The sequence below is a fragment of the Rana temporaria genome, chromosome 4, assembly GCF_905171775.1.
Source record: "Rana temporaria chromosome 4, aRanTem1.1, whole genome shotgun sequence".
NCBI classification, from domain to species: domain Eukaryota; kingdom Metazoa; phylum Chordata; class Amphibia; order Anura; family Ranidae; genus Rana; species Rana temporaria.
The window spans coordinates 96179108-96202760 of NC_053492.1; the positions used below are offsets into that span (position 1 = coordinate 96179108).

The window sequence follows — 23653 nt, forward strand, 5'->3', positions numbered from 1 at the left end:
GCTACTGCTGACAAAGTGGTCCACCATGGGTCAGGAGTCTGTCACATGCTCTTGTGAAAGGAACGTATTCGTAATCCTCTCCTTGCCTTGGTCCCAATTAGAGGTCGACCGATATGGGTTTTTCTCTGGCCGATGCCGATATTTAGAAATCAGAAGAAAACTAGGATTGGGATTTTAAATGAGGCATATGAAAAGCATATACCTCCATCCCTGTTGGTTAAAAGAGAGGAAGGAGTTTTTGGGACTTTGAATGAGATGTGTTTTGCCTCCTGGTCTCTGCTGTTCATTAATCACAAGGGTGGAGGGGGTGGGAGGGAGAAAGAAGGAGCAGGACATAGAAGGCACGGCAGAGCCACGCAGGAGCCCTGAGGCTAGAAGGGGAGACAAGGACCGGCACATAGAAAGTGAGTCTGCTGCGCAGTAACCGGTTTGCAGTCTACCTGTCATCTGTCTGCGGTCGACAGGTGAACCGCGTTCGACGGGTTACTGACCCCAACACTAAGGGCTCATTCACACAGCCGCAGAGGTCTGCACACCATAAAAGATGCATATAATTCTGCACTTGAGATTACAGGTATTTCTGTAAAGCTGCCTGTACAAATTAAAGTGGAGGTTCACCCTAAAAACATGTATTTAACATTCCATTCAGCATAATTCCAACATTTACACTATGCCGTTTTTTTTTGTTGCTGTACATACCGTCTTATTGTTATTTTCCACCCGACTTCCGGGTTCTCACTCCCGCGGGAGTAGGCATTCCTATGCAGAGGATAGATGATTGACGCCTTGTGAAAAACTTCCCCTTGGCGCATAGGGCGCGTCACCAGTTTTCCGAAAGTAGCCGGCTCTATACGGCGCCTGCGCAGTCAGCTCTACACGGCAGGCGCAGTATAGCGCCACAGAGCCGACTAGCAGTTCAGCTACTTTCGGAAAACTGGTGACGCGCCTTATGCGCCGGGGGGAAGTTTTTCACAAGCATCAATCATCTAGCCTCTGCATAGGAACGCTTACTCCCACGAGTGAGAACCCGGAAGCCGGGTGGAAAACAATAAGACGGTATGTACAGCAAAAAAAAAAAAAACGGCATAGTGTAAATGTTGGAATTATGCTGAATGGAATGTTAAATACATGTTTTTAGGGTGAACCTCCACTTTAATGAGAGGTTGTGTCCGTATGCTGGCAACTGCACATCTAAGCATTTATATGCATACAGGGATGGATTTCCACCCCATGATATCAATTCTCTGCATACAGGGCGCACACCTGTCTGTACAAATGTCAACACTCAGGTGCCATTACTGGACTACAGCTGCAGTGTGTCAATGATCTGTACACAAATCACACTGGATGCAGAAATATACTTCTATTCGTAGTGTACGCTCCTCAGTGGCTGTGGGAATGAGCCCTAAACAAATTGCTAGCAGGCTTTAACATGTTTTAGGCAGCACTGAAAAGCCTGCTGAAGTACCGGTACTTTCATTTTGATCAGTGTTTAACATCCCCAAAACAGAGCTAAAAAGTGCTTCAAGAAAGCTGCTGAAAGATTACTGAAAGCTTTGAAAATAGCTTGTAAAATCATGCAGCGTACGCTGCTCTTATACAAAATAAGGTACATATTAAGGGAGAATGGAGAACCTATCCACCTGCTATGGGCAATATAAACGCTCTTCCTTTTTATAGAGGAGGCCCAAAACAAAGCCGCACAAGATTCTGACCATTTTATAGTCTTACATGATTCTGACCATTTTATAGTCTTGCACATATGATCAATAAAGGAAGGGTCTCATGTCACTCCTACCTTTAAACAAATGGTTTTCATACTGTGCAGGCAGTCAAGTGTCTCTTGAGGACATCCAAGGTACTGTCGCAATTCCGCATGTAGAATCCGCATAGAAAATGGAACCATGGACCCTGAAACGAATACAGGAAAAAATATTGGAATAATCCTGTAACAGAATATTTTGTCATGTAAGTTGTCATCCCCTGAATGTTATAAAAAAAAATGTTGCTTAATTGAAAAGTATGATAGTGATTTCAACTTCGAAGTCAATGACATTACTAAATAGAATGCAATTCATGATAGGAAAATTATGTTTTCATCGGATCATCGGAACAGGAGATGAACAGAAATCTATTGGGGGACAAATGTTCTGGTGACAATTGGGATTTTTTCTCATTCGAGATAGTCTCTCACTTCTAGGTGTCGCTAGGAATGTTGGTTAATGGGGGTTGTAAAGGTACAATTTTTTTACCCTAGCGCAGTCCTCCTTTACCCTAGCGCAGTCCCCCTTTACCCTAGCGCAGTCCTCCTTTACCCTAGCGCAGTCCTCCTTTACCCTAGCGCAGTCCTCCTTTACCCTAGCGCAGTCCTCCTTTACCCTAGCGCAGTCCTCCTTTACCCTAGCGCAGTCCTCCTTTACCCTAGCGCAGTCCTCCTTTACTTACCTCATTCTTCCATTTTGCTTTTAAAATGTCATCATTTCTTCTGAGAAATCCTCACTTCTTGTTCTTCTGTCTGTAACTCCACACAGTAATGCAAGGCTTTCTCCCTGGTGTGGAGTGTCGTGCTCGCCCCCTCCCTTGGACTACACGAGAGTCAGGATGCTCACGAACACACAGCTCCTTTCTCTATCTGCAACGTAGAGAGCGTCCTGACTCTCCTATAGTCCAAGGGAGGGGGCGAGCACGACACTCCACACCAGGCAAAAAGCCTTGCATTACTGTGTGGAGTTACAGATAGAAGAACAGGAAGTGAGAATTTCTCAGAAGAAATAAGGACATTTAAAAGCAAAATCAAAGGATGAGGTAAGTGAAGGAGGACTGCACTAAGGTAAAGGAGGCTATTTAGGGGGAAAAAAAAAAAATGTACCTTTACATCCCCTTTAAAAGGGAAATCTCCCCAACTTCTAGTTGTGCCTCCAGGACAGGTAGAGAAGTGAAATCTGCCCAACAAGTCAACAAAACCTGCCAGAGGCTTTAGGGCCAGTTCACACCAGACGCAGTTCTATACAGTTTTGTGTGCATTTTTTCTGCAGTAAAAATGCATGCACAGTGTTTTCCATGTATTCCAATGGCTGTAGTTCACACCATGCAGTAATTTTCCAGTCAGTTTCCGGTGCAGAAACTATGAAAAAGAAACTGAACCTCCCCCATCAAAAAAAACGCCCCTCACAGTGTTTGATTGACAGCATCAGGAGCCACGCTAGCATATCAAAAAAAAAAAATATTTTAATGTTGAATTGCCTAGGTTTGTTACAGATTTACAATAACTTAACTAGGCTTGTCACAGTAGTATACATTCATCTATACAAAGCCTTTAACTTTACAGCCATGAAGATTTTTATGTTGTTTAGCATTTTTGGGGGAAGTTTAAAGTGAAACTTCACTCTGCAAATTGACACTGCTCCCCTGCTACTGCCCCAATCTCCACAATAATAAACAAGAAATGGCAGTCATCAGGAACAGTGGAAGTTAAAGCAAGATCTGGAAGACCAAGAAAAATATCAGACAGAACAGCTCGCAGGATTGTGAGAAAAGCAATTCAAAACCCACGTTTGACTGCACGATCCCTCCAGAAAGATCTGGCAGACACTGGAGTTGTGGTACACTATTCCACTATAAAGAGATACTTGTACAAATATGGTCTTCATGGAAGAGTCATCAGAAGAAAACCTCTTCTACATCCTCACCACAAAAATCAGCGTTTGAACTTTGCAAATGAACATATAGACAAGCCTGATGCATTTTGGAAACAAGTTCTGTGGACCGATGAGGTTAAAATAGAACTTTTTGGCCGGAATGAGCAAAGGTACGTTTGGAGAAGAAAGGGCACAGAATTTAATGAAAAGAACCTCTGTCCAACTGTTAAGCATGGGGGTGAATCAATCATGCTTTGGGGTTGTATTGCAGCCAGTGGCACAGGGAACATTTCACGAGTAGAAGGAAAAATGGTTTCAATAAAATTTCAGCAAATTTTGGATGGTAACTTGATGCCATCTGTGAAAAAGCTGAAGTTAAAGAGAGGATGGCATCTACAAATGGATAATGATCCTAAACACACCTCAAAATCCACAAGGGAATTACATCAAGAGGCGTAAACTGAAGGTTTTGCCATGGCCTTCACAATCTCCTGACCTCAACATAATTTAAAATCTATGGATAGACCTTAAAAGAGCAGTGCGTGACAGACAGCCCAGAAATCTCAAAGAACTGGAAGACTTTTGTAAGGAAGAATGGGCAAAGATACCTCAAACAAGAATTGAAAGACTCTTGGCTGGCTACAAAAAGCGTTTACAAGCTGTGATACTTGCCAAAGGGGGCAGTACAAGATATTAACTCTGCAGGGTGCCCAAACTTTTGCAGACGCCATTTTATTGTTTTCTGTAATTCTGAAAGTGTAAATGCTGGAAATAAAATTAACTTTTTTTGACATATTATAAGAATGTCGAATCTGTAATGTGATGCCTTTTGGAGATTTTTCCATCTTTCCTTCGTTAAGTACATTAACACAAATTTTTACCTGGGGTGCCCAAACTTTCGATCCCCACTGTATACTGCTGATGATGAGAAATGGTATTTAGCATTTTTTTTAATTTACTAAAATAAGTGCATTTCCATGTTATGTGTACTGTGACCACCTGTCCCGCATTTTGCAGGTCTGTCCCGGGCACGTTCATTCCAGGACAATACAGTGTCCCAGAATAAAACTGACACAGACCCCCCCCCCCTCCCCACTGGGCCAATCTGATGCCCCCAAAAAAGGGCGCCACGTCACCGCTTTACTCACTGACAGTACTTGTCCTGGCCGGGAATGCCTGGAGAAGCACAATACTGCCCTCTGCTTGTGATTGGAGAAATCATAAATCCTGCCTCTTGTGTCCAATCACTGTGCTGCGATTTGTTAGAGCACAAGCTGATTTTTGGAAAGGGAGGGTGTGTGTCCCTGAATGGTAGTTTGGAAATGTGGTCACTTTAACTGTGGGAGACCAGATATAGTGAATGCAGGGTCCTGGGTTTAGTAACACTTTAAAAGCATCTCGAATGCAAACAGAATGCACATAAAAGCAAGCTAGATTTGTCCATTAACACAAGCTCAAAAGCATGTTGGCACAGCCCCATCAGACACAAGCCAGGTATAACGGCAGTCTGCTCTTGCATTGTTTTAGGCAGGGGAGCATTTTTATAACTATACTGCAAGCACAAAAAATAAAAATAAAATTGTCCTATGAATATCTAGGAGATGAGGGATGGCATGGGTGCTTTATTATGCAACATCCCCCCCTCTTGTAAGAATTATTTTTAGAGCCAGAAAGGACAATGCATTGTGAGAGACTAGGGCATGTGAGCGGGGAGCAGACAGGCTCTGTACCGAGTGCCATCCTGGGCATGTTTAATGATAAAACGCAATGAAACACAAGGGGCTCTCTTGCAAAACTGAACAGGCAGACCTGACCCAAGGCAGCCAGAAGCCCCACCACAACCTAGGCCGAGCGCATACTAATTAGAGCCTGCAGAAAGCAGTCTGCCAAGCAGAACTATGAGAGATTCAGAGTGACAGCTTTGTCACAAGTCATCATTTGGGACAAAGGTCAGCACAATGGGTCCATATTACCACATACTGGAGGAAAAAATAGAATACATACAATGCATATCATTAAATTCATAAAATTGTATTCCATCTTTAGTTTATTTTACCTATAGCGTATTTCTACAATATCTATGGATTGACACAACCCCCTCATGAACCATGACGGACTATGTCATTTCGCATATGATGCGAGTTTCACCCGCCATGACTTACTCTAGAAGACACACTGTTTTTCATATCTGGTTTCTCCACTGCTTATTATTAGTGGCCTGTGATCTCTCAGACCTATTATAAATCACTTGCCAGTGACTTACCAGCATTAGAACCTAAAGCAATGTCATCAATTAGAAGATCAGATGAGAAGATATAGTGAAAATTGGAGACTGATGACAACCATAACAAATGATCCCTGATAAAGTCCGGGGAGAAAAGAGAGAAGGAAGGAGCTTGCATTGTCTCTGCCCATCCCTAGCAATGCTGGCTGGGGAGATTGTAAAGCTTAGGTTTCCTCTGTGCATTTCTATTTTGACATGCATTTTCCACATTTCTATTTCTGTAGTGCTTTTCTCACTGGGGATTCAAAGTGCTTAGGAAGTAAAAAAGCAATCTTGGGCACACTCATTTGAGCAAATTAACCTACCAGCGTGAGAAAACCACAACAAGCATGTTAATGGTGTCCTGGCTGGGACTCGAACTGAGGACCTCAGTGCTGCAAGGCAGACGTGCCAACCCCCATCACTTCTGCAGTGGGGTACTGCAGGCATGGACGCCATCAGGGGGGTACAGGCATTACACGTGTAAGGGGCCCCTGGTCGTCGCCCCCCCTGTTTTTTTTCCGTCTGACCCCCCCGCCTTTAGAAACTCGCGGCAGGGGCCCACCCCCGTTTTTTTGGACTAACCCACCACCTTCAGCAACTCGCGGCAGGGTCTTTAAACCCAAACACACCCCCCCCCTTATCTCACAGCAGGAGAGAGGAGGACCCCCCCTGGTTCTCTGCTCCAGGGGGGCCCTGCCTAAAGCTGTGTAAGGGGCCCCAAAATTTGTGATGGCTGCCCTGACTGCAGAGAGTACCTTTACCTTTTCTTTTGTAGACTGGATGTGGATTTTAAAATGGCTGTAAACCAACATTCGACCTGATATATCTACAGTAATTTGATAGGCAGAGACAGCCAAGATTAAACAACAGCTGTAGTTCTGAAAAGGAAGATAGCAAACAGGGGTTTGGCAATGGAGGCTCCATGCATCCTTGAGGCCCAATCATTTCTGCCAACTCAATTGTTACATCACTATCCTTTGTACTATATAAGTTTGCCACTGTTTGAAAACCAGAACAACAAGAAACTTTCACTTAGCTGCATTCAAGCACAACACATGAGTAAAATACTAATTTCCCCTGTAATTGATGAACATTGAGGCTACTGCCAATATTCACTGGGCTGTCCTAAACTCTGCAGCTGTCAGGCATCCATCATGCCTGCCACCTCGTCTTGCTGTCAGTCCATATATTGACTTCCCATCTTGTACTGAATTCAATGCTAAGCTTTGGCTCTAACAGCAATGCGGTCAGTATTGATGCAGAGAAATTTTAAATGTTTGTAGTCCTAGATATGCCTTTCATTTCAACCACAGACTCGCCTATTCTCTAGGGATCTCTTATCCCTTCAGCTTTCCCTTTATAATATAAAATCCTCCATATTGCATCCCTTTTTTGAGAGATCCTATATATCAGGAAGGCTGATTTTTTTAATATAGAAGAATGATGGACTAAAAACAAAGTCAGTTCCACAAATCTTTAGGGTTCTAACTTTCAGGCAAAAAGTAGTACCGTAAATTGTATTTATCCCCCAACACAAACAATGCTCAATTCACAAAACTAAAAACACCAGGATAAGGACAGTTTTTTTTTTTTTTTAACCACTTAAAGACCCCTTCATGCCGATATACGTCGGCAGAATGGCACAGCTGGGCACAGGCATGTACCTGTGCGTCCTCTTTAAGTGCCCAGCCATGGGGTCGCGAGCGTGCTCCCGCCGGCGCATTTGTGACCCAGTCCGAAGCTCCGTGACCCGCGGAAACCATCGCCGCCGGTGTCCCGCGATCGGTCACTGGAGCTGAAGAATGGGGTAAACACACCTTCCCCCTTCTTATTGTGGCAATGTCAGTGATTGTCTGTTCCCTGATATAGAGAAAGACAAACACTGATGTCACACGTCCAGTCCCGCCCCCCCTACAGTTAGAAACACATAAGAGGTCACACTTAACCCCTACAGTGCCCCCTAGTGGTTAACTCCTAAACTTCAATTGAAATTTTTCACAGTAATCAGTGCATTTTTATAGCTCTTTTCGCTGTGAAAATGACAATGGTCCCAAAAATGTGTCAAAATTGTCCGATGTGTCCTCCATAATGTCGCAGTCACGAAAAAAAATCGCTGATCGCCTCCATTAGTAGTAAAAAAATTTTTTTTATAAAAATGCAATAAAACTATCCCCTATTTTGTAAACACTATTTTTTTTTTACCAAAAATAGGTAGAAGAATACGTATCGGCCTAAACGTTTTTTTTTATATGTTTTTTGGGGGATATTTATTAAAGCAAAAAGTAAAAGCATATTGAATTTGTTTCAAAATTGTCGCTCTATTTTTGTTTATAGCGCAAAAAATAAAAACCACAGAGATAATCAAATACCACCAAAAGAAAGCTATATTTGTGGGAAATGAAGGACGCCAATTTTGTTTGGGAGCCACGTCGCACGACCGCGCAATTGTCAGTTAAAGCGACGCAGTGCTGAATCGCAAAAAGGGGCAAGGTCCTTAACCTGCATAATGGTCCGGGTCTTAAGTGGTTAAAGCCGACAGTTCTTTTCAGTTCAGTCCAATGAGACTAGAAAAATTCAGTCATATGGCTACAAGAAAGATACTTAAAGTGGATGTTCACCCAAAAAATAATTTTTTAACATTAGATTGAGGCTATTTAAGGGGAGCAGAAACGGGTGACGCGCTGTATGCGATCGTCGGAAAGGCTGTCAATCAAATAGGAACGCCCAGTCCCGAAGATCATACCCGGAAGCGGCGGGAGAACATCTATCTCGAAAACGGTAAGTACGGCATTGATTTTTAAAAAAATACCCGTTTCTGCTCCCCTTAATTAGCCTCAATCTAATGTTAAAAAAAAAAATTCCGGTGAACTCCCGCTTTAAAAGTTACACTAGACGGTACTCACTCTAAGAAATAATTTGTTTTTTATGCAGCCTTTTACGCCAGAAATGCGATCTTGATACGGTGGAAGGAGTCCTCTCCCCCTCAGTGCAACAATGGAAATCTTTAAATAATACGGCCCTTCCTTTGTATAAACTCACTTATCTGGATCGTAACTGTCCTGGGAAGTTCGATAAGGTCTGGACGGATTGGGTACGTGAGGAGCAACTGGCATTGGCTTAGGAGCGTGGATTATTGGGAGTACCTGGTTGCCCTTTTTCCTGTTTTTGACAATATTGCAGTCAACTGATGTGGGAGCCATGAAGGGGTTATTTAGGGTTTAGCTTTGGCCATGATTCCCCCTGTGTTGGGCGCTGTTCCCCACCCCCCCCAGCCCCTCTCCCTCTGTATTGCGCCCTTGGGTGCTGCAGTAGGGGTCTTCCCTTTTGCCCTGGAATGGGAACCCATCCCTACCTCCATTACCCTTCAACCTTTTGATTGGCCGGTATCCACCCCACACTTCACGTAGCGGGGGATTATGGTACTCTCTACAACCGAATAACTAATTTACTCTGAAGATCTGAACTACTTGCTTATTGTTCCTTTGAGAGGGTATTTCTGCATGGATGATCATATAATTGTGTACTCACTGCAATTGTCATTACTGTTCTATATCCCATCATTGCCTGCTTGTTTTTCTTTGTTTTTATTTTACAAAATAAAAAACTTTTCTGTTAAAAAAAAAAAAAAAATGATACTTAAAAGTGGTGTAAAGCCACTCGTAATGTTACTACAATCCGGTCTGCCCTTAATAAAAAAACAAACAAAAACAACCTGATATCTACCCGATTTCGGAGCACCTCCTGGCTCTTACGTGGCCTCTCTCCTCTCCCTGTCTGACAGGTGACATCAGCCAAGAGGAGAAGATAAGGAAGGCAGCCGGTCATGTGAGCCACAAGGTAGATATCAGCCATTTTAAAATAAATGACGTACAGTGGGGCACATAATGTTACCCAACAGAGCAGATTGTAGTAACATTAAACTTATGAAAGCAGCAGGAAGGGAGGATCAGGGACTGGACGGAGCTGACAGGCAGGGAGAGGACACAGGAACATAAACAGACCAAGGTATCAGGGCAAAGGCTTTTCTGGATACAACTGGTGTGTACCATAATCTAGAGCAAGGCATACTGGCCAAAAGCTCCAAGATATTTATGGGCAGTATACTCTCCTGTGGAGACCAAGTCCCCTGAACTGTAACCACCCTCAAACCGAACGGAGAAATTGGCATCAGTGGTTATCTTCCAATACCTGAAAGGAAGAATTCAACCTTTCTAGATTCCGAACCATCAACCACCAATCATTAGCTGTGCAACATCCCGAGAACAGAGCCCCTTGGCAATCCAATGCCTGGATCTTCAAGTTCCAGACAGAGAGAATGATCCTCTACCAAGACCTGAAGTAGGACCTGAAGGAATGTGCTTCAACCTAGATACAGCTTCCTACTGCAAAATGTGTCAAAAGGAAAATCTGGACCGACTGCATCATGAGCAAAGCTTATTGGAGGTATACGGAGATTGACACCCCCTGCATCTCTAGCAAGTCCATTACCAGAGTTAGGAGCTTTGTGAGCCTCAGAAGCTGTGGCCAGCCCGAAGGATGGTCACAAAAAAGAAAAAACACCTTTCCACTGCAATCCCAGAAATCTTTGATGAGGCTGAAAACAACCCGTCACATGAAACTGTGCGCTGCCTGACGATTATGGGCCCCGCAACTGACCTCTTACAGAGAGGTCATCACTGAACAGTCCAAGACTATCTTAAACTGAAGGAAGCCCAGTGGATTGAGATCTTAAAGTGGATGTAAACCCAAATTATATATTTTTTTACTTTTAATTTAAGCTTGTAACTTGTACAGTATATGATTTCATATCTGTGCCCAGTCCTGCCACGAAGCGTTAATCCAGCTCTGAGCAATCCTCTTATCTTTTTACATTGAGATAAAAAACAGACAGACAGAAAAATAGCAGTCAGTTCTTCCCCCCCCTGCTGTGACAGAGAGGTGATTTACATATCTCATGCACAAGCCTTAGGCCCCGTACACACGATAGAATCCATCCGCAGATAAATCCCAGCAAATGGGTTTCTGCGGATAGATCCTATGGTGTGTACACGCCAGCGGATCTGTTTCCGCGGAGAAATCTCCTCTGGGATGGATTCCAGCAGATCGGATATTTGCTGTGCTGCACAACAAATTCATCTGCTGGAATCCATTCCAACGGATGGATCCGCTCGTCTGTACAGACTTACCGGATCCATTCGTCCAAAGGGATTCCCCGCACGCGTCGTAATGAATTGACGCATGCGTGGAATTCCTTATATGACAGCGTCGCGCCCGTCGCCGCGTCATAATCGCGGCGACGGCGCGACACGTCATCGGCAGAGGATTTCCGCGCGGATTTCAATGCGATGGTGTGTACACTCCATCCCATTGAAATCAGCGGAAATCTTTGAGAGGATTTATCCGTGGAAACGGTCCGCTGGACCGTATCTGCGGATAAATCCTCTCGTGTGTACGGGGCCTTAGAGAGGCATTCTGTGTAATTCTCATCCCCCCTTACTTTCTTCTCTAGCTCTCACAGGATTGGCTGCTCCACACCTCAGCATGATTGGGCATGCTAAATTCATGTGGTGACTTTTGATTGGATGTTAGTGATCATGGCAGAAGTTCAGTGTAAGAAATTCATGTTGACAAGGGGAGTGTAGAGGTGGGCGGGGAGTCCACTGACATCACCACTTCACCCACCGAGCTCCGGACAAAAGACCCACCCACAGAATCTGCAGTTTAGTTCTTATAACAGACAGAGGGGGGACATTTTACAGGTAAGGATACATGCAGGAGACATGTATATCCTTATAGATAACCACTATGGCAGTAGTTTAGAAAGGATGAGAGCGGGTTTACATCCACTTTAAGATAGACCTCATGTCCCTATTCAGTTTTGAAGCTACCATTTAATTGTTTTACAATAACAAGCCCATAACTTTTTCCAAGACCCAACGCAAGGCCAAGACTGACCCGACTAAGGAAGGAGCGAACCACCTCAGACACTGCTCTAAAATCTTATGGTTAGAGATACTCTCAAACAAAGCAACCTCAGATGCCTCCCTCACTTAGGAGGGAAACCTAGGCAGTCTCCCATTCAAGTACTAACCAGGCTTGATCTGAGATCAGGCGCCACAGTGGCTCAGATCCCCCGATGCCATTGGTCCAACAGGAGACATGAACATTGCCAGACCACTGAATCAGAGGGCAGTGTACCTGTCGCACCCTTTCCAGACGTTTAGCTAATATAACAGATACATAATAAAGTGACTGTATTAGACAAACTAATACACAGTTCCACAAGGATGTAGGCCCAGACAATGTTGATCTACCGCTATAAAACCCTGTAGGTATGCAAGTATGCAGGTACCCAGGTATATAAGTATTTGTGCCATTCATGCATCGATGTATGCAGCTCAAGGCAATAAGCACATATGCATGTATCCCTAGACAAATAAACACATATGAATATAGTATTAGGCTAAAAAAACAGATATGCATATAGTCCTAGATAAATAAGCACATATGTATGCAGTTCAAACTAAACATATACATCAGTAGTACAAATGAAAATGCCAGCATATGTTTAAGCAATATTAATGTATGGAGACATGCGTTTATGGAAGCATGTACTTAAAGTGGATGTAAACCCGAATGTATTTATTTTTTTGATGTCACAATGTACAGTATACGATTTCCTATCATCTGTGCCCAGTCTTGCCACACAGAGTTAATCCAGCTCTGAGCAATCCTCTTATTGTTCAGTGAAATAAAACGGACTTACTGAGAAAAACCTTAGTCCGTTCCGCCCCCTTGCTGTGAATGACAGGTTATTTACATATCTCATGCACTAGCCTGAAGACATGCATTATTTTTATTTATTTTTTTAATTCCCACCCCCACTCCTTTTCTGAGGTGATGTGGTTACTTTTCTGGATTTTGACTGGATGTTAGTGATCATAGCAGAATTCAGTGTACGGAATACATAGGAAAAATGCATGTTGACAAGGAGAGTGTAGAGGAGGGCAAGGAGTCTACTGACATCACGACTCCACCCACCGAGCTCCAGACAACAGATCCACCCACAGAATCTGCAGTTTTTCAGTTCTTATAACAGACAGAGGGGAGACATTTGACAGGTAAGGATACATGCAGGAGGCATCTATATCCTTATAGATCAGCACTATGGCAGCAGTTTAGAAAGGATGAAAGTGGTCCATGAGTCTAAAAATAACCGTCCAGACCTCCAAGAGCACATGCATCACATCAATGACCATTCCACAGTACAGACCGTGGTGAAAAAATTGAGGCCCTTCCTGTGTAGGAGGGGTGGACGTTCCGTTTGACTATCTACCAGTGTACATCCACCAGTAGGTGGCGTATAACCCACATAGTCATTATTAGGCTTCATGTCCACTGACATTTTAAAAAACGTGCTGTAAAGCTAGTACTGACGCCAGGAAAAAAGCGGCGTTTTTAGAGCGATTTTTTCCACGTTTTGCATTGAATTCAATGGACGTTGTGCCGCGCTAGTTTTCAGCCGCATTTTTCTTTCTCTATTCAAAATCAATGGTTCCCTATGGGAGCCCATTGATTTGAATAGAGGCCGCACCAGAAGTCGGATCAAGATTATCCGACTTGCGGGGCGACTCGGGTGCGGAGAATCTTGGAGAACCCTGCGAAAAAAAAAAAAAAAAAAAAAAAGGGAAATCCCCCACACCGGGGGAAAAAAAACGGCGTGGGGAATTCCCCCAGGATCCATACCAGACCCTTATCCGAGCACGCAGCCAGGCAGGTCAGGAAGGGGGGAAAACGAGTGCCCCCCCCTCCTACACAGTACCAGGCCACATGCCCTCAACATGGGGGGGGGGGGGGGTTGGTGCACCTTGCCCCCATGTTGATGGGGACAAGGGCCTCTTTCCGACAACCCTGGCTGTTGGTTGTCAGGGTCTGTGGGTGGGGGGCTTATCAGAATCTGGGAGCCCCCTTTAATAAGGGGGCCCCAGATCCCGGCCCCCCCATCCTATGTGAATGAGTATGGGGTACATCATACCGCTACCCATTCACCAGGTGGAATAAAAATGTCAATAAAAAAACACTACACAGGTTTTTAAAGTAGTTTATTCACGGTTTTGGGGTGCGGAGCAGTGCCCTCCCTGCCCCAAAGCACCAACCCCCCATGTTGAGGGCATGTGGCCTGGTACGGTGTAGGAGGGGGGGCGCTCAGCGCCCCCCTTCCTGACCTGCCGGGCTGCGTGCTCGGATAAGGGTCTGGTATGGATCCTGGGGGAACCCCCACGCCATTTTTTTTTCCGGCGTGGGGGATTCCCCTTAAGATCCATACCAGACTGAAGGGCTTGGTATCATCCTGGGGGGAACCTCACGCAATTTTTTTTTTAAATTTTCGCGGGGTTCCCCTTCAAGATTCTCCACACACGAGTCGCCCCGCAAGTCGAATCATCTTGATGCGACTTCTGGTGCGACCTCTATTGAAATCAATGCGCTCCCATAGGGAACCATTGATTTTGAATAGAGAAAAACGCCGGACGAGGCTTAACACAGCATTGAGCCTCGTTAAATTATTATTATTATACAGGATTTATATAGCGCCAACAGTTTGCGCAGCGCTTTACATCAGGGAAGACAGTACAGTCACAATACAATACAATACAATTCAATACAGGAGGGATCAGTGGGCCCTGCTCGTTAGAGCTTACAATCTAGAAGGGAGGGTCAAGTGGAACAAAGGGTAGTAGCTGTGGGGGATGATCAGATGGACTCAAATGCAAATACAGTTGTTAGGTGTGGGTAGGATAGGCTTCTCTGAAGAGGAGGGTTTTCAGGGATCCTCTAAAAGCTAATAGAGAAGGAGATAGGCGGATAGATTGGAGTAAGGAGTTCCATAGGCTTTCCATAGGTTTTCCGGCGTCTAACATCTTTACAGCTCTAACGCTAGAGCTTCAGAACGTACTGGTCCTGGGTTTTTTTTTAAGCTTAAAAACGGCTCAGCCATTTACAGCTCAAAAACGTCATGGTGGGCCTTAGAGGGCCATAGACTAACACGGAGAGCCGTTTTTAAGCTGTAAAAAACGCTCAGAAAAGTGGCTGTAAAAACGTCCGTGGGCATGAGGCCTTATGGTTGCTCTGTGACCCGTGATGTACGATGAAGAAAATTGTGCTTTCTTCTTATATAATTTATTTATATAGTCAGCCCTGAATATTAGTAAACAATTTCAGCAGCAAAAGAGAGACTGAGTATAGGGGCTGCAGAGAGGAGTAACAAGACTTCCTTCAGCTTCAGAAACCAGCCATCTCCTTCTCCTGACCAACTTCTGCACTGCACCAATAGAAACTCTATTTAACCACTTGAGATCCGCGCTATAGACAAAAGACGTCTACAGCGCGGCTCTCAAGTGCCAAGTGGACGTCTTTGTGTGCATTACCCGCGCGCGCCACTGGGGGGCGCGCAGAGGGTAAACACTGTGCCGGCGCATCGCTGGGAAGCCGATGCGTGTACCTGGCGGCCACGATGTCCGCCGGATAGACGCGATCGGCGGTGACAGCAGGGACGTGGAGCTCTGTGTGTAAACACAGAGCTCCACGTCCTGTCAGGGAGAGAGGAGACCGATCTGTGTCCCTTGTACATAGGGACACAGCATCGGTCACCTCCCCCAGTCACCCCCCTCCCCCCACACAGTTAGAACACACCCAGGTAATACATTTAACCCCTTCCTCACCCCCTAGTGGTTAACCCCTTCCCTGCCAGTCACATTTATACAGTAATTAGTGCATTTTTATAGCACTGATTGCTGTATAAATTTGAATGGTCCCAAATTTGTGTCAAAAGTGTCCGATACGTCCGCCACAATATCGCAGTCCCAATAAAAATCGCAGATCGACGCCATTACTAGTAAAAAAAAAAAATAATAAAAAAAAAAAAATCATAATTCTGTTCCCCATTTTGTAGGCGCTATAACTTTTGCGTAAACCAGTCGCTTATTGCGATTTTTTTTTTTTTTTTTACAAAAATACGTTGAAAAATACGTATCGGCCTTAACTGAGAAAAATTTTTTTTTTTAAAAAAAAAAATTGGGATATTTATTATAGCAACAAGTAAAAAATATATATATTTTTTTTAAATTGTCGCTCTTTTTTTGTTTATAGCGCAAAAAATAAAAACCGCAGAGGTAATCAAATACCACCAAAAGAAAGCTCTATTTGTGGGGAAAAAAGGACGTCAATTTTGTTTGGGAGCCACGTCGCACGACCGCGCAAATGTCAGTTAAAGCGACGCAGTGCCGGAAGCTGAAATTTCGCCTGGGCACGAAGGGGGTTTATGTGCCCAGTAAGCAAGTGGTTAAACTCTATATAAAGCAGACAGAATGCATTCTCTAACATGATAATAAATGGGGTGTAGCATGTACAAACAGGGAGTGCTCATCCATGTGGGTCCAGGGCAACCACACTTATAACCGTGAGAATATAGGTAACTGGGTTGCCAGACAAACAGGATTTTTGTAAAAAATGAAATAAATAATACAAAATATGTAAACACCCTTGTTCTATAGAACAAGCTATAGAATAGTGGAATAAAGTCAGACACTAATAATTTGATGTCTCGGCACACAACACATACAACAGCTTTGAATTGTCAGGAAGAAGAATAGCTGAAGGTTACACATGAATGGGATGGAGCGGAGAATCAAATGATTCTCTGGCAGAACGGAAAGAGGCTGACGGGGGGGAGCTAGTAATTATAAGGGAAGGAAAATGCAAATGGAACAAATGAAAAGGCAATGGCTCCCAGACGGGCACTTTAGGTGAAGGAGATTTCCCCCTGCAGTATAGATGTGACAGAAAGAGGTCTGCGATTAGATGTGCTCCCTCACCTCTCTCACAAGGCAATGTGCACACAATAATTATTCTCCCGACACAGCAATACAACAGGGATCCTATATATTTCAAAAGGGAACCTAAAAATGCTCTTTTTTTTTTAAAATGTTATTTATTTTTGAGTAGTGTAAATAATAAATCTGGGCTACCAGGGGAGCTGCACAAATCAATAAATACAATCAATACTTTAACTTCCTTCACTTTCTCGGTGGAGAGATTTTTCTGCCCACCCTGCTATTCCATCATTCTGACTACAAAGCAAACTAGAGCCGGTCTTACAGCACAGGCTAGACAAGGAAGGTGAGATCGTGCCCTTGCGTCATGGTCCAAAGGAGCCAACATCTCACGAGAAGCCACTGGACTTAAATGTCCTCTCGAGATTTATCATCCTTCCCCAGGAAGCTTGCAGAAAGTTTAGGGATGTTGTGCCCTGCAAAGTGGAAGAATCCAGGTTTGGCAAACTACCCGTCCTCCCCATCCCCTTCCCCAAGCGCCTCCATTTTTTTTTTTTTTAAGTGGTTGTAACCCTCAGTCATGAAAGCTGAACAAAGCACATATCTGTAGTGTTTACTTGACCATCTTCGAAGCTCTGAGTGCCGTTTCTTTCTGGGGCTTTGTTCCTCTATTATAAGTATTCCTGACACAAGATACATTTTTTGATGGGGATGGAGCTCAGCACACAGCGTTTCTAGTCACAACACAGCTCTGTATCCTTCCTTCAAGTAGGTGTAAAGGGCAGAAGGTTTTTCATCTTCATTCATTGTGTGCATGAAGATAGAAAACATTCTGTGTGCAGCAGCCCCCCCATCATACTCACCTGAGCCACATCTCTGTCCAGTGATGTCCACGAGTCCTTCAGCCGTCTAGGGTTGCCACCTCATCCCTTTAAACCCGAACACATATTAATTACACAGGTTCTGTGGCTGATTAAGGTGGTAATTAAACTCACTTGGTGCCTTATCTGCATTAAATTAGCCTCAGTCCCTTCTATCCTCTCACGTTTTCTCCTTTCTTTTCTTTTCTCTATTTTCCGCAGCCTCTCTTGGCATGCCTGGGTTAACCCTCTGTCCTGACGGCTTACTAGGAAACTTCCCTTCAGATGCATATTGAGATGGACCGTCGGGGGGGGGGGGTGTCCCCCTCTGAGTGGGGTTGGGTGCAGATCCGGTAGCCACGGGGGGAGACTTGTGGCCCCGCCTCCTGGGATGCAGCATGTTCCCTTTGGGGCTCCCGGGGGAATGAGGGTCTCGAGGCTTGTCCCACTATGGTACGGCTGGTAGGGTCGGGACTTGGCTGCTGGGTGTGCGCCTGGGTCTGGGCAGTAGGGGGGACAGGCTTGAAGTTGAGCACTATGGTAGCTCTTGTTATTATTGTTAGTAAATACTTGTGCATCACTTAGGTGCGGTACTGTATAAATAGCTTTCGTATTACTTATGCACCTTGTATTTTGCTTATTCTACTTTTGTTCTCATCTGAAAATTGCAATAAAAACTTTTGAACGTAAATTAGCCTCAGAACCTGTGTAATTCATATGTGTTTGGGTTTAAAGGGATGAGGTGGCAACCCTACGTCAGGGACTCTACCTCCTGATTGGCTGAGACACAGCAGTGCCATTGGCTCCCGCTGCTGTCAAATTCAGTTAGCCAAGAGGGAGAAAGAGGGCCGAATCAGGGCTCCATATCTGAATAGACACATGGAGCTGCAGCTCGGCTCAGGTACCCTCACAGCAATCTGCTTGCTGTGAGGGCACTCAGCTGGGGCCAGGAGCAGTGAAGAGGGATCCGACAAAAAGAAGGATCTAGGCTGCTCTGTGCAACTCCACTACACAGGGCAGGCAAGTATAACAAAAAAAAAACAAGACAAGACTTTACAATCACTTTCAGTCCTGTACCAGGTGTGAAGGGGTGTGTGCGCCTTTCCTCCAATCAGCTCTCACACACTAACTGCAGCTCTCCGCCTCCTCCTCTGGGATACTGACAGATGCAGAAGGATTTTATGACAATTCTGCAATTTTGACTGGCTGCAGAGAAGAGAAGACTGCAGATAACCAAGTATAACTTATGTAGGAGGATTTGATTAATCTATTTGTATAATCTCAGGCTAGTAACTTCACTGGGTACAAAAGTTTTTAAGCCCATCAGCTTCCTGCCGATTGCTCTAGGGCAGGGGTCTCAAACTGGCGGCCCTCCAGCTATTGTGAAACTACAAGTCCCATGAGGCAGTGCAAGGCTGACAGTTACAAGCCTGACTCCCACAGGCAGAGGCATGATGGGACTTGTAGTTCCGCAACAGCTGGAGGGCCACCAGTTTGAGACCCCTGCTCTATGGCCATCTCACTAAAAAGCATATTGGACCTCTACAGGGAGGCCACTGCTCCCACACAGAGAGCAAAAAGACATTACTCTGCAGCAAGCTGGCATGTCATGGCTATAGGATTTTCTTGCATTTTCTTGCACCTCAAATGTATTTAGCTGATTTATATGAGAAATTACAGTTGGCCTTTAATTGTCATTATAAATACCTTTTTGGAGCTATCTTCTGGAGACCTGGGGGTCAGCTTGACTGCATGTTACCCAGAGAGGCTGATACTTTGGGCTTAGGCTGGCCATAGAGATTGAAACCGTGTATGGGCAGGCTAATTGTACCAAGTTGATTGACCAATCGATCAACTTGGGTAAAACCAGCCTGCTGGATTTTACTAGCAAATATTACTAGCAGCTACTATGGCCATGAGCAATAATTACCGTCTTCCCCCACCCCCCCCCCCCTGCCCACCAGGAGAATACAATGTCTCTGCAGGAGGGATTCCCCTGTCAGCACCGTCTGTGTTAATGGGGGAATCATGCTAGTTTATTTCCTGCAACCCGTTGTTGCAAAAAAATAAAAAATTGCACCATCTATGGCCTGCCTTACAGGCAGTGTGTGTTGACTGATGCTGAACCAGGAAGAGAAGCACTAGCCGAGACTTGGATGTAGAGATGTGGAGTGCAGTGCTGAAGAATGGAGAGAAACATGGGACCCGCCACTGTGAACATCCTTCTGAAAACGCAAGTTTGCTTGGTATTGTGCAGTAATTCCCAGCAAAGTCAAGCGTGTTCCAGTAAGCCATCTCAAAGTACCCAAGACATGGATGAGCGAGTTTGGGGTGAAGGAACTTGACTGGCCTGCACGGAGTCCTGACCTCAACCCGATGGAACACCTTTGGGATAAATTAGAGTGGAGACTGCGAGCCAGACCTTCTCGTTCACATTAGTGCCTGATCTCACAAATGCACTTCTGGAAGAATGGTCAAACATTCCCATAGACACACTCCTAAACCTTGTGGACAGACTTCCCAGAAGAGTTGAAGCTGTTCTAGCTGCAAAGGGTGGGACAACGTAATATTGAACTCTACAGACTAAGACTGGGAAGCCATTAAAGCTCATGTGTGTGTAAAGGCAGGTGTCCCAATACTTTTGGGTAATATAGTGTATATTGTGCATGAACACATCACTGCTTAAAAGCTGAACAACATGCTACCAGATACTTCTGCTGGTTGTGGCACTTCACATCAGGTTTCCAGAGCCTGCATAGCTTCTCAAAACACAAATACATTATGGGATATATTTATAAAGGAGTTAAGCCGACATTCACTGCGGGTGAATATTCCCACGGCATGCAGTTTAAATTACAGGGATTGATTCACCACCGGTGAATGTTTGGTGAAAAGCACATTCCCTTTAATTATGCTCCTTAGTGTTTACCTATTCTAGCTTTTCTTTGAAGCTCCACATTCCTTCCATTGATGAGGTGCAGTACCTAATAAAGCCTACTGATGGCACTGTTGTAACTGCAGAAGGACCAAATAGTTTATTTTTTCATTCAACACAGAGAGGCAGAACAGGATTGCGCCAAGAAACGCATACATTGGTTATTGATTGAGAACTATGAAGCAGCTCATCATCCTGCAATGTTCATGTCCACTTTATAACTATGGAATCTATAAGAATAAAGCCGAACCTTGAGCAAGCGGCCAAATACAAAGCTAAGGCAAGAAGTGTAAATGAATTACATAATAACCCAAAACTATGAGAAGTGAAAAGTGGACACCCAAGTACTGTAGTATAAGTGGGCATGGCTTTACCATAACCAGCATGCTAAAATAGGAACAGCATTGTGAAAAATGCCCGACGGAAACTATTTTACCAGCATCACGAGCCAAGAGACAGAAACAGTCACATGATGCAAAAAATTGGAAGAAGACTACTTGGATGAGTGACATTACTCTCAGAAGATAGGACACCATGACACCAATCGTTATGGTGCCACCTTTCATACTAGGATATCAGGAAAGTGCCCATTACACCAGCACCAAATCCACCACATAGCCTTTAGTATGTCATCCCCCAGACTAGCGCCTCCCAACTTAGTATGCTCTGGCTCCCCAATGCCCTCATTTAATCTCCCGACACTATGGCCAAAGGAGAGCCCAACCGTACTTACCATGCTCCCATGTGCCCTTCTCACATCATGTCTCCAATATAGTGCCACCACTTTACCCCCCTCCCCCCCAATCATTACTACCCCAGTGATTTTAGTGAGCCCCTGGGTGACCATGGGTTTGGAATCAACCATACAACTCACATTTCTTAAAGTGGTGTTCTGGGAAAAATAATAATAAATAAAAGCCAGCAGCTACACATACTGCAGCTGCTGGATTTTAATAAATGGACACTTACCTGTCCTGGAGTCCCTCGATGTCGGCAGTGCAGCCGATGTTTCCATCAGCTGTTGGGTGCTGCTGCTGCCATTGCGGGTAAGGGTACCCAGCACTGTAGCCTTTCGTCTTCACGTTGGGAACCCTACTGCGCATGTGGGAGGCCCGCTCCTCATTCCTATTGGCCCGGCGGCTGGGGGAGGAGGAGGACGGAGCCCCGCTATGACGTCACGGGCCGCGGCCGGACTCCTGGAAGTGGGAAACGATACCTGTCAAAGACAGGTATCCTGACACCCCCCCCCCCGAAAGGTGCCAATTGTGGCACCGAAGGGGGGGGATCCGATGAGCGATTGTTCCACTTTAGGGTGGAATTCCGCTTTAAAGCGGTAGTTCACCCTCACTTACATCATTTTTCCATCGAGACAGGCATTGTAGCGCGAGCTACAGTATGCCTGTCCCGATTTTTTTACCCCCGTACTCACTGTGTACTTGTACATTAAAGATTTCGGCTCCCGCGGGGAATGGGCGTGCCTATGGAGAGGGAGGATGATTGACGGCCGGCCCTGGCACGTCACTCTCCCCGAAGACAGCCGGAGTAGGTCTCGGCTCTTCACGGCGCCTGCGCACAGGCTATGCGCAGGCGCCGTGAAGAGCCAAGCCTATTTCGGCTATTTCCGGAGAAGCGTGACGCGCCAGAGCCGGCCGTCAATCATCCTCCGTCTCCATAGGCACGCCCATTCCCCGGTATCTTCGATGTACGAGTACAAGGTGAGTACGGGGGTAAAAAAATCGGGACAGGCATACTGTAGCTCGCGCTACAATGCCTGATTTTATGGTACAAGAAAAAAAAAATTTTTTTTTGCGTTCATAGGGTGAACCCCCGCTTTAAGCTAGCCATAGATGGATTGAAATTTGGCCAGTTCAGCAGGGAGAAGTTCCTGCTGTCAGATTATAATAGCACAGAGGGGAAGAGTTCCTCCAACCACCGTGCTTGTATGGCCGGGGATATACGTTCACTTTTTTGGTCAGCCCAAAGGCTAAAATGGGAAAAAAGGTGGGCCGATAGAGAAAAAAAAAATAAATAAAAGAAATGACCCATGCATGGCCAGCCTTTCCCTCTAGATCGTGTGACATTCTGCAAAACTCCTCTTCCACGCTCCTCTTCCTGGGCACTATATACTGACTGGCTCTTAGTACAGGCCCACCCAGTCTACCCTGGGAACCAATCTCACCCTCACTGAGAACCCTTCACTGGTTGCCAGTAAAAGACAGAATTGCTTTTAAAGCACTCTGTCTGACACATAAGTGTATTTAAGGAAACGCCCCCCAATATCTATGCGAAAAACTAAAAGCTCACAACCCCAATCACGTTCTGCGATCCACCAACCAAAATTTACTCCAGATACCCAAAGCCAGATACAAGTCCAAAGGAGAAAGAAGATTTGCGGTCCAAGGACCCAGACTATGGAACGCTTTACCAACCAGCATTCGGTTGGAGGAGAACCACTTGGCCTTTAGAAGAAAGATCAAAACCCATCTCTTTTGATGACAAAGGAGAAATGGAAAACGAGCGCCCAGAGGCGATTTAGTTCGCATGTGCTGCACTATACAAGTTTTTCACTCACTCACACTATATTAGCAAAAGTATCAGGACGCCTGCCTTTACATGAACTTTAATGGCATCCCAGTCTTAGTCCATAGGATTTAGTATTGAGTTGGCCCTCCCTTTGCACCTATAACAGCTTCAACTCTTCTGGGAAGGCTGTCCACAATGTTTAGTAATGTCTATGGGAATGTTTGACCATTCTTCCAGAAGGGCATTTGTGAGGTCAGGCATGGATGTTGGACGAGAAGGCCTGGCTCACAGTCTCCACTCTAATTCTTCCCAAAGGTGTTCTATCAGGTTGAGGTCAGGACTCTGTGCAGGCCAGTCAAGTTCCTCCACCCTAAACCCACTCATTGATGTCTTTATGGACCTGGCTTTGTGCTCTGGTCCAAATCATTTGGTGGGTGGATTATGGTGTGGGGTTGTTTTTCAGGGGTTGGGCTTGCCCCTTTAGTTCCAGTGAAGGGAACTCTTAAGGCATCAGAATACCAAGACATTTTGGACAATTTCATGCTCCCAACTTTGTGAAAACAGTTTGGGGATAACCCTTTCCAGTTCCAACATAACTGCGC

At 45.0% G+C, this 23653-nt stretch overlaps 1 protein-coding gene across 1 annotated transcript in view; it reads right to left on the minus strand.

The window, feature by feature from the left end:
- The window catches only part of TRAPPC12 (trafficking protein particle complex subunit 12), a 200321-nt gene that overhangs the window by 85989 nt on the left and 90679 nt on the right, over nucleotides 1-23653 (minus strand). Inside the window, exon 6 of the mRNA XM_040348664.1 lies at nucleotides 1799-1911. Coding sequence (XP_040204598.1) covers nucleotides 1799-1911 — 113 coding nt within the window. The remainder of the gene's footprint in view (nucleotides 1-1798; nucleotides 1912-23653) is intronic.